Source organism: Ursus maritimus, unplaced genomic scaffold (genome assembly GCF_017311325.1).
Source record: "Ursus maritimus isolate PB19 unplaced genomic scaffold, ASM1731132v1 scaffold_19, whole genome shotgun sequence".
In the NCBI taxonomy this organism is placed as follows: Eukaryota; Metazoa; Chordata; class Mammalia; order Carnivora; family Ursidae; genus Ursus; species Ursus maritimus.
The window spans coordinates 1,353,011-1,366,629 of NW_024424341.1; the positions used below are offsets into that span (position 1 = coordinate 1,353,011).

Below are 13,619 nucleotides of genomic sequence, written 5' to 3' on the forward strand. Positions count from 1 at the left end.
TGGCGGCCATGAGGTGCTGCCCGGGCCACCCTTGGTGGGCGGGGGTGGGGGGTGGGCTGCTGCCTCCGTGGACCCCATTGCGGGGTGGGGGGTGGCTCTGGCAGTCCATCCGCAGCTGGGGACCTTATCTGATCTCCGGGATGCCTGAGGGACAGAGAGAGCAGGGCTGGACCACGCCGGACCAGCCCTTTCTCCCCTGGGGCCCCGGGGGTCCTCTGCAAGGCCAGCATCTCAGACATCCCAGGACACTACGGTTCTTGTCTGCAGGTGGTCCTCGGGGGTTAGTGAGAGACACCCTTTCATGCAACTGCCCGCGTGTGGCCACTTACCCCTCCAGGCAAGGCCATGTTGGGCGCAGACAGGAAATATTATCTGGATATTTCCCAATCTCTGAGAGTTGGGGTCATGTGACATCACCAGATAGGAAATGTTCGCGTCCCCACTGGCCTCCTGCCTTTCTTTCTCCCTCTCTCCCGGCTGCTTCCTGCCTCCCCGCCTCCCTGCCTGCCCTACGCCCTTCCTCCCTTCTTCCCACCCCAAACACGTAGGGAACCCCCACTTGAGGCACCGCAGGGACAACTGCGAACAACACACACACACCGTGGATCACTTGGGGTCTGGCGGGAGCGGGGCTGTGGCCACGGTGGCGGAGCGGGCCGTGGGGCACGTGGCAGGGTGACATGTGCTATAGATAAAGCAGGGAGGGGGATGGGGCACTGTGGTGGCTCTGGAAGCCATAAAGAGGAGGTGCTGGCTGGGCAAAGGCCTGAGGCCGGGGGACAGCTGTGGGGAGAGGGTCCAGGCGGCGCCAGGGAGATCTGGCTGGGACCAGAGGGCCACGGTTCTTAGCCCTCAGAGGGAGCCACTGAATGTCAGGACTGGCAAAGTGTTTGGTGATTCTTGTGCGCACTGATGGCTGGGAAAGCTGAGGTCTAGAGGGGTGGTTTCCAGACTCACCCAGGGCCCTGCTGCCCCGGGGTACTCTCTGCGTGGCACAGTGCACCACCCCAAAGACAGGCCTGGGGATCTCTGTCCAAGCCGAACAACCCCTGGGCCTCAGGAAGGCCCCGGCCTGCCCTGCTCCCCACCTGGGGGCTTCAGGTGAGGGGGCCGCTGCCCTGTGGGAAAGGGGTCATGGCCTTGGGTTCCCAGGCCTGGAGTGGCTGGGAAGGAGAGGCAGCCCTGAGGGGCTCCGCATGCCATTCCCAGGGCTACAATCCCTCAGTGGGACCCAGGGTCCTGAGGGCAGGCTTCCCAGGAAATAAGCTGCCTGCTGCTTGCTGCCTGGACTGGTGGGGAAACGGGGTCAGGGGGACGTGGCTGCAGGGCTGGAGCTCCAGAGCCCACACGTGGCACATTCACAGGAACACGGGCTGGACCCAGGGGCCCTCAAGTCCCATCCCCTCGTGGGGGTGCTTTGAGAAGCTCCAACACTGGGGAGCACCCCAGAGTGCAAGGATTTGATCCTTCTTGGGAGGCTTTTCGCTCCTGAGACTGTCTCTGTGGGTCCCTTTCGGTCCTGAGTCTTGCCACTGTGTGAGCGTGGCTGTCTACACACTCTCCCTGAGAGACGGGATTCTCTGAACCATCTTTGGCTCCAGAAACTTGGGAAAACCCACGGTGTTCTCCAGGGGGCCCTGAGCGGGTGTGCCGGGAAGCCTGTGGCTTTGTGGGACGCCTCCCCCTTTATGGGGCCAGGGGCGGAGGCAGGCATGCCTGCTCCTACCACCAGCTTCCCTCCCTCCGGTGGCCGGTCCACGGGCAGCTGGCCCGACCCCCCGCGTCCAGGTGCTTGCCCGTCCCATCCCTGCCCCTGTATCCCCTCACCTCGTCCCAGGAACCATCTCTCCTATCCTGTCTCTGGGCTGGTGGGGCTGAGGGGTCATTGGGGTCAGGCTTTGGGCCTAGAATAGGGTGCAACTGAACAATCGAGTCACTTATGTGACCTTGTTGCTAACATTCAGTGTCCCCCTGCTTACCCTGCCTGCTTTGGGGCCGCTCCCAGAGGGACCCTGCAGTCACGGGGCGAGCAGGCTCTCTGGCTTCCTGGAGGGGATGAGCCAGGCCTTGGGGACTCAGAGAGCTGTGGTCCCTGTATGGGGCCTGTGCCCGGGCTGCTCGACCCAACCCCCCCGTCTGTCCAGCCCTCTCCCGTGGATCCAGCGGGGTGCTGTGGGACGCGTGCACAGGGCCCTCTGGAAAGCCAGGTCCCCCGCACCAGATGCACCTCTCTCACTCACCTGGCGAGTCGGGGCGAGGTGGTGTGTTTGTCTGTGTGTGGGTCCGCAGGCCCTGGGGTCGGTGTGGGTGAAGCCGTGCAGTAAGTGTGTGTCTCTGAGCCTGTCGATGAGGTTGGGGTGCCCGCGTGCCGGTCGTGTTGGCATGTGGGAGCTGGCGGGTGCCCTGTCCACAGCGCCTTGGCTGCTGAGCTGCCTGAGCGACGGAGCTGGGTCAATGCTGCCACCTGCCGGCCAGGCGGGCGCCGGCCGCGTCTGATTTGCGAGCTTGGGTGGGGCCCGGAGTTTCCCTCCTATTTCCAGGGACTGGGATGCTGTCGGTCCAGGTATGGTGAGTTGACAGAGGCGCCCAAGGCTGGGCCCCAGGATTCTGCATCCCCAAATCACCAGATGGTCGTTGTCAAACACAGCTCAGCCTCACTCCACCCCAACCCCAAACTCCAACCCTGTGCCCCTCTGTGCCCCCCATCTGAGGCCCTGCTACAGAGACCCCCAAGGAGGCCAAAGCCCCCAGCTCACCACAGAACCTGTCTGGAAGCCCCCAAGGGCAGCACAGAGTGGGCGTGTCCATGTGAGAGGGGTGGCCCCGGGTCCCCGGGGCTGGGAGTGCACATCTGGGAGGGGCTTGGACTGAGTGGGAGCACCTGGGAAGGGTGTTCCTGGCCGAGGAAGGTGAGCAGGAGTGGGTGGGGGCCCGGCGGGCTTGGGCAGAAGTGCTGGGACGCCACATACAGCTTCATGTGTGGCTCCCCTCCCCTCTCCCGCGCATATTGTGGGGGCCTGCTCTGAGTGCCCCTCGTGCCGCGGGGGCAGGGGCAGGACCGGCAGGACCGTGTAGGTGCTTGACTCTGGACACCTGCTTGCTCTCTAGGCACTTGTCCTGGATGCTGGAGTCTTTGAGGGTTGTCTTCAGGACGCGGTGGCCCTGGGGTCTGAGCCTGCGGTGGGGTCGTGTCTCCTGCTCTGACCCTTCGACCCTTCATAGTGCCTCTGCTGCCGTCCCAGGGCGCCTAAACTGAGCCATGCAGCTGACACATCACCTCTCCCGCTCTGCTCACCCAGGGCCCCCAGCTGTGTCCACAAGCCCGGAGGAGCTGACGGGATTGCTTGGCTGCTCAGGGGCGGCTTCGCAGGGATAGAAGCGTCCACTGAAGCCGCCTCGTGAAGAGCCAGGCCCTGGGTTCGTGGGGGCGGGGGGGGGTGACAGATACCACAGCCGGAGGCTTTCTGTGAAAATAGTGAGGATATATTTGACAGGATGAGTTCACTATGATTTGCACAGTACAACCTCAGAGACCCCGTGATTTATTCATCAGCACTAAAGGCGCTCTGAGTGCACACAGCACCTTCGAGAAAGGCAATTTGGGCCTAATTTGGTCTCTTGCAAAATATCAAAATAAAAACTTTTGACACACACATTGCACCCAAGGTAAAAAAGAAAAGAAAAAAAACAACAACAGAACGACGCAAACCACGCACCTCAGAGATCCCTAAGAACAGAAGGAAGCCTCTCCTACCCTCCTGCCTCCTTCGCAGACACGATTCCATAAACAGGACGCGCGCGCCGACCCCTGGGTCATGTCAGTGCATGAGACGCCTCCCTGACTGGCCGAGGCGCCACACCCCGGCCCATACTGTCCCACTTGGCTGCCCCGACCGTGGACCGCGACCGTGGGGCTGGAGCCTGCCGGCGGCTGGAGCCCCAGCGAAAGACTTGTCGGGGCCAGTGGGCTTCGTGCGCCTCCCCAGCCGATCTCCCCGCCCAATCCCCTGGGTAAAACGCACCAAGGAAGCCTGAATTCACATTACAACATGAAATAGCACCAGAAATTCAGAGTAAAATTGCTGATACTTGCAGCGGAGAGCTCCTTGTGGGAGGAAGGCTCTAGAGAGGGCATCGGCAGAGGCAGGGGGACTGGGGAGGGAGAGCCGGCGGCGGGAGCTGGCTGGTGAGCAGCTTTCTCCATGTTCCCAAGGGGAGCCCAGTCCCCAGGGGTCAAGGTGCACTGGAGACCAGCGTTTCCATCAGCAGCACAGACAGCGGCCGCCACCACCCCACAGTCAGAAAAGCCTGGTGCGCCCTGGGGGTCAGGGGGCCCACAAACAGCTCTTCCAGGGACAGCCCTGCCCCCCCACGTGGCTTCTAAGCCATTCCAGCAGCAGCAGCAACAAGACTAAGGGGAGCCTGAGGGAGGCGGCCTCGGCTCACTTCCCTGCTAGATGACGTGGGGGAGTCCCGTGCAAACCTTCGCATGAAGGGTCTGTGGCGTACTGCACCTGGGCAATGGGGCACACGGGGCGGGGGCGGCTCTCTCTTCAGACTTCTGGTACCGAGAAGAGAGCTGCATGGTGTCCAAGGGGCTCACCCTCACCTTCCATGTAGAAGGGGCTGCTGTCCACCCCAGGCCCTGCTCAAAGTATCCCAGTCTCAGCCCTAACGCCAGACTCCGAGCGCTTGCGTAAGTCCGGTGCGTTACCACGTGGCCACCATCCAACACCCTCAGAGGACTGAGGCTTGTCAGCATAGACAGGAGCCCCCGCTTGCGGGGCTGTTCCAAGCCCTGCTCCCAGGTACTCACTCATGGCTACAAATTACTCGGGAGGGTCCTTCTTTAACGGGATCTTGAAGCTGGTTAGTCGCTGCCCAAAGAGCTGGCTGAGGAGGTCATTCTGGGACGCGGCGGTCCTGCAGGCACGGGGGTTGGCAGGTTCAGCACCGTGGACAGCTCGGTCCCTCTTCGGGGGTCTGTGCAGGGGTCTCCCCTGGGGGCAGGCCTTGCCCTGGCCCTCCTTGCTGCGTCTGCAGTCCCCGTGGGTGTGTCCGGGGCCCCCCTGCCGTTGCTCCGTGGGCTGGGGTGGCATCGCGCTGCTCTGGCTACTGGGCCTGGCCTTGGTGGGGAGCATGCGGCTGGGCGTCGCCTGCTTTCTGGGGGCCCGGGGGGGCTTCTCAGGGACCAAGTGGGCTCTCCCCAAGCTCCCCACACTCCCACTCCTGCTTGGCCCCGGGGCCCGACCCTTCCTCTTCTTCTCACTGGCCTCCCCGTCCTCCCTGGTGCTCAGGCTCCCTCGGGGCCCCTGGTCACCAGCTTCCCTTGGCCCCTTGGGAGAGCGCTTGGCTCGAGGAGGGTGTTTGTCTGGGGCAGGGCCCTGGCCTGGGAAGTTGGGCTTGGCTGGGGTGGTGGCCGTCTCACTCTGGAGCTGCCCGCTGGCCGGCTGGGGCTGGCTGCCACCTGCTGTCTTGGTGCTGTGCCGTGGGCCTCCACTGCCCTGGGAGTTGGGGCTCAGCTTGGCTTTGAGGGTGGTGGGCTTTGGCCTGTCCTCAGTGCCATGGGTTAGCTCTCTGGGTGTAGGACTGGCCACAACCTTCTTTGGTTGCCCTGGGAACCTAGGAGCTTTGCTGGGGCTGGGCAAAGCCGACCTGTCCTTTGATGAATTCCGGCAGCCCCAAGGCTTGACGGCACTGCCCTTGTGGGACGGTCCCCCTGCACCTCCCTCAGGTCTGTGGCCTGTGGACACCTGCTTCTCCTGGAGCAGGGAGGGGGCTTCCAGGCAACGGTCAGGGGCACTCGGGGTCCTGCGTTTCCCTGAGAATGGGCCAGTAGCCCTCTTTTCCTCTACATCTTGGCCTCTGGTCCCCGGCCGGGGCACAGACCCCCCCAGCAGGAGAGCCTGCTGGAGAAGAGGTCCAGGGCTGCCTGGAGATGCCTCACCTTCAGACCTCCCCAGGGCTCCCTCCAGCTTGCGGCCACCGTGGCCATCCGCGGAGGCCGCCGGGAAAGGAGACAGAGCGGGGGGCAGGAGCTCCTGGAGGTCAGAGGGCACATCGCCCCCTGTGACCGGGTGGCACACGGGATCTACAAGCCTCTCCGGGGTCCTGGGCTGCCCCTTGGTGGTGCCAGGAGCCGCCTCTGGGCGGGGCTGGAGCAGGCCTGGGAGTGACCCCTCGCTCTGGGGAGGGCTGCGGCCCCAGTACAGAGGCCCATTGGCGCTGGGGCCGGGAGGGCTGCTGGACACAGCCACCCTGCGCCGTTTGCTGGGCAGTGTGCCCTCGCGGGCTGGCGCCTTCTGGCTGGGGGCGCCAGGCCTCCGCACGCCGCGGAACGTGAAGGGCTGCTGCCCCCCCCTCAGGTGTTTCTCCATGTGGCGGTCAAACTGCTCCTTCTTGGCGAAGGTGTAGTTGCAGGAGCTGCAGACGAAGGACCGCTTGCTGATGTGCGTGACGTTGGCACAGAGCTCGCAGGCGTACAGCGGGGTGTGCGGCAGCTCCAGCTCCTCCCTCACCCCGTGCGCCCCGCCCAGGTGTGCGCGCAGCTCCTGGTGCTCCGGGTAGACCCGCGGGCACTGGGGGCACAGGTAGACGCGCTGCGGGCTGTGCACCGCCAGGTGGCGCTGCAGCTTGAAGGGCTTGGGGAATCGCTTCCCGCAGTGGTGGCAGTCGCGGGAGGGGTCTTTGCAGCCCTCGTGCACGGGGATGGCGTGGAGGAGGGGCTCGCTGCCAGAGCAGGGCTCGGGGGACAGGCTGGGGGACGTCTTGGCAGAGCCGCTGGGAAGAGCGGGGTTCCCGCAGGCCGTCGGGCTGCTGTCAGCCAAAGCCCTATCTGGTGTCAGGGTGCCATCTTGGTTTGAGTCGTTGGCAGGACCCTTGGGTTTCACCGTCTCCCTCTGGAATTCCTTCCCGGCCCCTGTCTGTTGCCCCGATGTCTCTGCAGGGCTCCCGTTTGACTTGCCCATCGAGCGTTTGCCCCCACTGGGTCTGGACGCCTGTCCCATGATGCTGCCCAGGAAGCGTGTGACACTTCGGTCCCCCTCCCAGTCCCCGAGGGACCTTCGCGCCTGCCCCTTGCGTGCGAACCGCAAGGCGTGCTCCCGCAGGTGCTCGTTGTACATCCAGACGTCGGTGACCTCCCTCAGGCACATGCCGCAAGCCCAGCGCCCCGCCTTGCTCTGCACGTGCTTCTCCTGCAGGTGCTCCCTCAGCAGCTCGCGGGAGCCGAACCTGCGCTCCACGCACATGTAGCAGGTGGGTGGTGGCGAGGGGCTGTGGGCCAGCTTGTGGAGGTCCAGCTCGCCCAGGCCGCGGAAGCGCTGGAAGCACACCTTGCACTTGTAGGATGCCCTCCTGGCCTTGGCGTGCCGGTCCCGTCCCGCCGCCCCTCCTGCCCCGGCTGCTGCCTCTGCCCTCGGGCCCCGTGGCTCCTGGGGCTTCACCGTGGCCCTGAAGTGTAAGAAGCTCGTGCTGAGGACACCCGCAGGGTCGTCACAGGGCGTCAGGAAGCACAGGTCTTGTACCTCCAGTCTGGCGCCGAGCATCTCAAGGTCCACGGCGTTCCCAGGAAGCCCGCTGTCGTAGCGTTCCCGCTCCAGGTTGGGGGGCTCTGGGCTCATGTCTCCTAGAGAAGAGCCCATCCCTTCGGCGGGGGCCTGCAGGTCCAGGTCTCGCCAAGAGGCTGGGACCATGTGCAGCTCGGGAATGTTCTCTGACCGCTGGTCCTCGGTGTGGCGGGGGGACACGTCCTCGGCACAGTCCACCTCTGGGCCAGGCTCCAGGGCCCACAGGCTGGGGCTGGGGGCCCAGGGGTCAATGCCGGGCACCTTGCTGCTCAGGAAGCCCTCCAGCAGGAAGGACTCCGGCAGACCTGTAGCTTCGTCACCCCACGGGTCCTCATGGGAGAGGCAGAGTGAGCCCGAGTCGCTGAGGTCTGTGGGCAGGCAGGCGGAGGCCGGCGCGACGCTGCCCCCCACCTCGCTGTGGGGCTCCAGTGGAGGTGGGGCCTTCGGCTTTTTACAGCGCTTCCCGTAGACACGGGGGTTCTTCTTCCGAGTCAAGCGGTCGCCCAGAGGGAAGAGCTGGGAAAAGGAGGCTTCATCGTCAAACACGCTCAGAGGGTCCCCGAGACCCGGGCTGGGGGCTTCAGGAATGGTGCCCTCATGCTCCTGGACCCCGACCTGCACTTCTGGGCTCTGCAGGGGGCCCTGGGGGCAGCTGCTGCCGGTGCCACCTGCAGAAGCATGAGTGTCCCGAGGGCCTGGGGGGCTCGAGGGGGGCCCGTGCCCCTGCCCGACTCCTTGCCCCGACCCACTCTCGGCTGCTCTGCGGTCCCCCCCAGGCTCAGCCCCGGCTGCCCATGACAGCTCTTTGTAGACGTCTGGTATTCCGGCCTCCCTGGGTCCCCAGCACTCCCTGGCCACGGCTGTCTTCTGTCCCCCCAGCCCGGCCCCAGGCGGTGCCCATTCCGTCCCCTCTGCATGGGCCATCCAATCCCGGGGCGACCTCTGTGCGGCCATCTCCTCTGGGTCTGTGCCCACTGTGTTTTCCATCAGCGTGGGCCAGGAGGCGTTGGGGTCCGGCTCGGCCCGCACTGAGAGGGGGCTGCCTGGAGGCCCCAGGGGACTGGCAGTCGCGGTGGATGGACCCCAGCGGCTTCTGTCTGAAATCACACCCGCACAGACTGGAGGATCCCTTGCCTCCCGGAACCTTCTTGTTCTCGGCTTTTGCCCCTTTTCCTGCGACTTCAGCTCTGACTTGCTGGGGACGTCCGTGGGTGCCCGGCCCCGCCGCTGGCCGCCTCCTTTCTCTGTCTGTTTGGGACAGTGCTTGTCCCTCACCAGCCGGCCCTGCTTCCTGGGCTCTGCAAACCTCATGTCCAGTCCCGGCTCGCCCGGGCCGTGGGAACAGCCTAGTGTGCCCCCCACACCGAGTCCCTCGGCCGTCTGAGGGCCTGATGCGTCCTCAGGAGCCTTGGCACCCCGGTCAGGGGGCGGCCCAGTGGCAGGGCTGGGGCCGCTCAGCGCCTGCCTTGGCTTCTCTCTCCCAGGTGCCCTGCGGCATTTCTTCTCAGGGGGCTGGCACGCCGGGGGCCGGGGAGCGGGCAGCGTGGGAGCGCCCCTGTGCAGCCCATGCTTCCTGGCTCTGTGGCGGCTCAGGCCTGGCCCGGAGCGGAAGGAGGCTGTGCACACTTCGCAGGTCACGGGCTGCCTGCTGGGGGCCCGGCCCGCCCGGGGGGCATTTTCTGGGGACCCGGGCTTCTGTCGGGTGCCCTGCGTACTGAGGGGGTCCCTCTGGGGTGTGTGGTGAACAGTTCTGAGGCTCTGGGGGGAGCTGGGTCTGGACTCACGGGCTGTGCTGCTGGGAGACGTGGTTCTGCCCCGGCGGAGCTCCGTGGATGGGCCGGTGAGAGGGGGGCCTCCAGTGTCAGCTCCAGGGGCCTTCATGGCACCAGAGCAGCCAGCCCCCGCCTCGCCCTCCTGGCAGGCACAGGAATCTGGCCCAGTGGTCCCCCATGTGGAAGGGTCAGCGGGCACAACGGTGACACCCTGGCCTTCCCTGTTGCCTGGGGGGTCTGAGGAGGGGGGGCCTGTGGGCATCCCGCTGGGGCTGGTGTGGGGTAGGGCTCCCCCGCCCTGGCAGTCTGGATGGTCAACCCCGGGGCCTCTGACTGCCCCCGTGCCATCTGTGGTGGGAATGTCAGGCAGGGCAGGGGCGTTCATGGTCACTCTCGGGGAGATGGTCCTCACGGGGGGAGAACGGGTAGCAGAGGCAGGAGAGCCCCTTGGCTTCTCCTTCCTGGAACCCTTGAGAGGTCCTGACATGCTGCCTTCAGGGCAGTCCTCCCCATGGGCAGGAGTGAAGACACTGATGAAGCCAGGCGGGCCCGAGGGAGGGTCCTGCAGGGGGCTGTGGTCCCCCAGGAGGGGGTGACGAGACAGGCTTTCCTGGAAGCCACAGGGGCTTTTCCTCAAAGATGGGGGAGCTGCTGCAGGTGGCCCAGCCCCAGCGTCTGTGGTGGCTGGGGTGCAGTCAGCCCTTTGCAGAGGGGGCCAGGCAGGAGAAGGGGCTGGGAGGAGCTGCGGGCTGGCAGGATCCCCACAGGATGGAGGTGCTGGGAGCAGCCCCCTCAGCTCACCTGAAGGTCCCGTAGGAGGGTCTTCCTGGGGTAGGTGCTCCCGGCCGGGGGGAATGGGGGTGGCTGCAGAAGCGGGCAAGGGGACACAGGTGGTCAGGTCCCTGATGGGGGGAGCAAGGCTGTCTCCGGCGAGCAGTGGCTGCTTCTCAAGGCCTGGGCTGGCCACGTCCTCTGAAGTCCGGGCTTCAGGCCCATTTTGGACGTGGGCTGTGACCAAGGTCGGTACCAAAGTTTCTGCATCAGAGGGGGCAGGGCTAGGGGTGGCCCATGCCTCTTTTCGAAGGCCCAAGACCGGGCTGTTTCCCTGGAGCTGTCCCCCGAGCCTGGCCAGGACAGCTCGAGCACCGGCACTGACCATCAAGAGGTTGTCCAGCCCCACCGGACTCCCCCAGTTATCTGGCTGCGGTCTGCTGGCTCCGCCTTGGTCCTCGGGCTTCTCAGCCTGGCCGAGTGTGTCCAGATGTCCGTCAGCCTCAGGCCCCCACTGACATCTGGCCGCTGCGGGGACATCCTGGGTGGGGCTGCAGGCCATGTCCCCACCTTCCACGCTGTCCCCTTCCAGATCTGAGGGCTCACTGCGCCGAGGGCTCTGGGTGTCAGCAGACAGGGGCCCCTGTGAGCCCAGGGCGTCCTCTTCCTTCCCAGAGGCTCTGGCCACCAGGAGCTGCAGCTGACGTAGGGGGCTTGTGGCTGGGTCCTGGGGCCTCCTGCCGGGACTGGTGTTGGGCACGCAGGCAGGACTTGGGGAGGCCCCCACGGGCACAGACTCCTCATTACCCTTAAGGCCAGGGTCCCCCGCCCCAGAATGGGGGAGGCCTGCCTCTTCTGGCTGGCCGGCTCTGCTTACGGAGTATCCTTCGGGGGCGTCGCTAAGCCCAGCACCACAAGATGGGGCGGTCCCCTGAAGTGCCAAGCTGGGTGCCAGACGGGCCAGTGGGCTGCCAAATGCTTCCAGCTGCAGGGCATGGCTTGCGTGCATCTTGGCGGTCCTGTTATTTTGGGGAAGTAAAGGCTCACGGCTCGGGCTGCACTTTGCTAAGCTCCTCACGTCCGGTGGAGGCTTGAACAGCTCTCCAGAGCTGGGCAGAGAGACTTCCGCGTGGACCCCGCAGTTCCCTTCTGCCTTGCAGGGGCCAGTCTCCAAGACTCTGGCTCTCTGTCCTGCTTGGAAGTTGTGGTCGGCCCCACAGAGGCTTCCGGGAGCCCCAGATGCCCCGTCTGCACGTGCACGAGGGGAAAGGCCTGCTTCTCCTGGGTGGGGTGAGGGCCACTCCTCCTGGGTGCTCCCCAGCCCCCCTTCTGTGGTGGCCACTGCTGGTTCTGCCCCTTCTGGTTGTGGAGTCAACTCCCCAAGGCTGGTGAGGTCGGCCTTGGAGAAGGTGTCCCTGGGGGGCGGGGTGGCCTGGGGGGTGGGCAGAGGGGCCCCTGTGCCTGCGTGTGTCCTGCCCGCCTGCCCAGCTCTACACATTTCTGGGGCCTCGGGCCCCCCTTTACTCCGCAGCTGACTCTCTAATTCGGCGACCAGCCTTTTGATTTCCAACTCACCTTCAGACAGGTTGCCCGTAAAAGCGATGCCACATTCGCTGACCTTGCCAGGCAGAGGGGGAGGGCTGGCAGCCACTGCCCTTTCCCTCGGGCACCTCCTACTGAATGTCTTTTCCCCCAAGAGGTCAGGAAGGTGACCCATGTGGCTGGCCAGCGTCGGGGACTCCTCCAGCAGGGACCAGCCCTTGTCGGGCAGAAGCGGGGAGTATGGCGGCTCTGACTGGGGTTTCCTTGGGGGCGGGTCGGCACACACCATCGAGGAGTGGGTGTCTCTGATTCTGGATAGGCTGCTGTAGGCTGGCGGGTCAAATCTGTCCTCAGGCAGCCCCGGGAAGAGTGGCGTGGACTCCAACGTCAGAGGTGATTCGGCTTTGCCGGGGCCCCCGTGGATGGCGTAGGGTGGATTCCTGGGTGGTTTTGGCTCGAGGGCACTGGCGTCCACAGCATCCCGGGGCAGGCGCGTGCTGCTGGCAGGCAGAGCGTCTGGAGCTAAGGGCTTGGAGTAGAGCTCTTCTGGGAGACAGCCAGGCAGTTCTTTGGGTCCGAGGAACAATTTGCTGGGGGGGCTGCTGGAGGCCTGGGGTCCCTTTCTGGCAAGTGGAACCCCCCCACAGTCTCCGTTAAGAAGAGCAGGGCCACAGCCAAGATCAGGGCTCTTCAAAAACAGAGAGCCAGATTCAAGGTAGGCGGTGTCGGCGGCATGAGCACCAGGTGCCAGCAACTCTCCTGGTGGGTAAGCAGGGGGGTCCTCTCTGTCCTGGGAGGCGGGTGGCTCTGTGCACCGGGCAGCGCCCAGCAGACTCCCACGGCACACCCAGGGGTCCTCTCTGCCCGGCTCCAGGGCTGGAGGGTTCGGGCTTCCCCCCACACGGGAGGCTGGAGAAGAGCTTGGAGCCTCTCTGGGGAGTTCTGTGGCAGCTGGGGGGAGCTCCTTGGCAGTTTCGGAGTTCTGGGTGTCCTGGGGGGAGTCCAGTGCCGGACGGTTCTCCTCTGGGGTCTTGGCACTGGCAGGAACCTGCAGGAGATGCTTGGGGCCTCTGTCCTTGGGGCCTGGGTGAGGCCTGCCCGGCTCCTCCGGGCTGGGGGAGGCCCTGACCTTTGTGGCTTCCCGCCTCATGACCGTCCTGGGTTTCTGTGGCCCTCCGTCCTCCTTGGACCCCGAGGTCACCTCCACTTCCTTCTGCTTTGTGCCTCGGCGCCACCGCCGGCAGCCCTGGCGGGGGGGGGGCCGGCCTCTGAGGCGGGAGCCCTGTGGAGCGCCGTCTTCCTCCTCCGACTCCGAGGCACAGGCGAGCTCTTGGAGCCCGTCCTTGGTGCGACTGGGCGCGGGCCTCGGTGGTCCCAGGGGGAGGCGCCCGCCCTGGGCGCGAGGCCCCCTGTGGAGCTTGTTCTTCTGCTGAACGATTTTGTGGATGAGCTCCTTGCTCCAGGAGCCGCCCCGCACCTTCCTCCTCCTGGACTCCTTCCCCGGGGACAGGCGGATGCGCTGGGAGCTCCTGGTCTCCACCGGGAGGGCCTGCCCGGCAGGATCTTCGTGGCTCCTGAGGTCCCGGGGGCGGGGCAGGGGTGCCTCAGCCCCCTGGCCTTTCCTCCTGGGCCTCAGGCAAGTGGCTCTGGGGCCCTTCCGGCTCTTGGTGGAGCTGGACCTGTCCGGCTCTTTCTGGAACAACTTAAACCGCTTGCCTCTCCTCTGCTGACTGACCAGGCCAGCCCCATCTGCCTCCGCGGGCACTGGGCCCAGGGAGCGGGTTTTGGGCCGGCTGCGGGCCGGGCAGTCCCCATTCCCAGGGAGGGGGGCCTGGGCCCCCGGGGGGGTGGCCTCGCCCGGGAGCGGGGACTGGGCTTTGCCCTCTGGCATTGTCCCCACCCTGGTCTTGGGGGGCTGTCCGGCTCCAGGACCTCGGGGGCCTGAGGGCTCCTCATCAGCAAAGAC

General features: G+C 65.7%; 1 protein-coding gene across 1 annotated transcript in view; it reads right to left on the reverse strand.

Moving 5' to 3' along the window:
* Window positions 1–3,461: 3,461 nt before the first annotated feature.
* ZNF469 (zinc finger protein 469) overlaps window positions 3,462–13,619 on the reverse strand; it is a 19,136-nt gene continuing 8,978 nt past the window's right edge. The window contains 1 exon segment of the mRNA XM_040633080.1: window positions 3,462–13,585. Coding sequence (XP_040489014.1) covers window positions 4,830–13,585 — 8,756 coding nt within the window. The 3' untranslated portion in view covers window positions 3,462–4,829.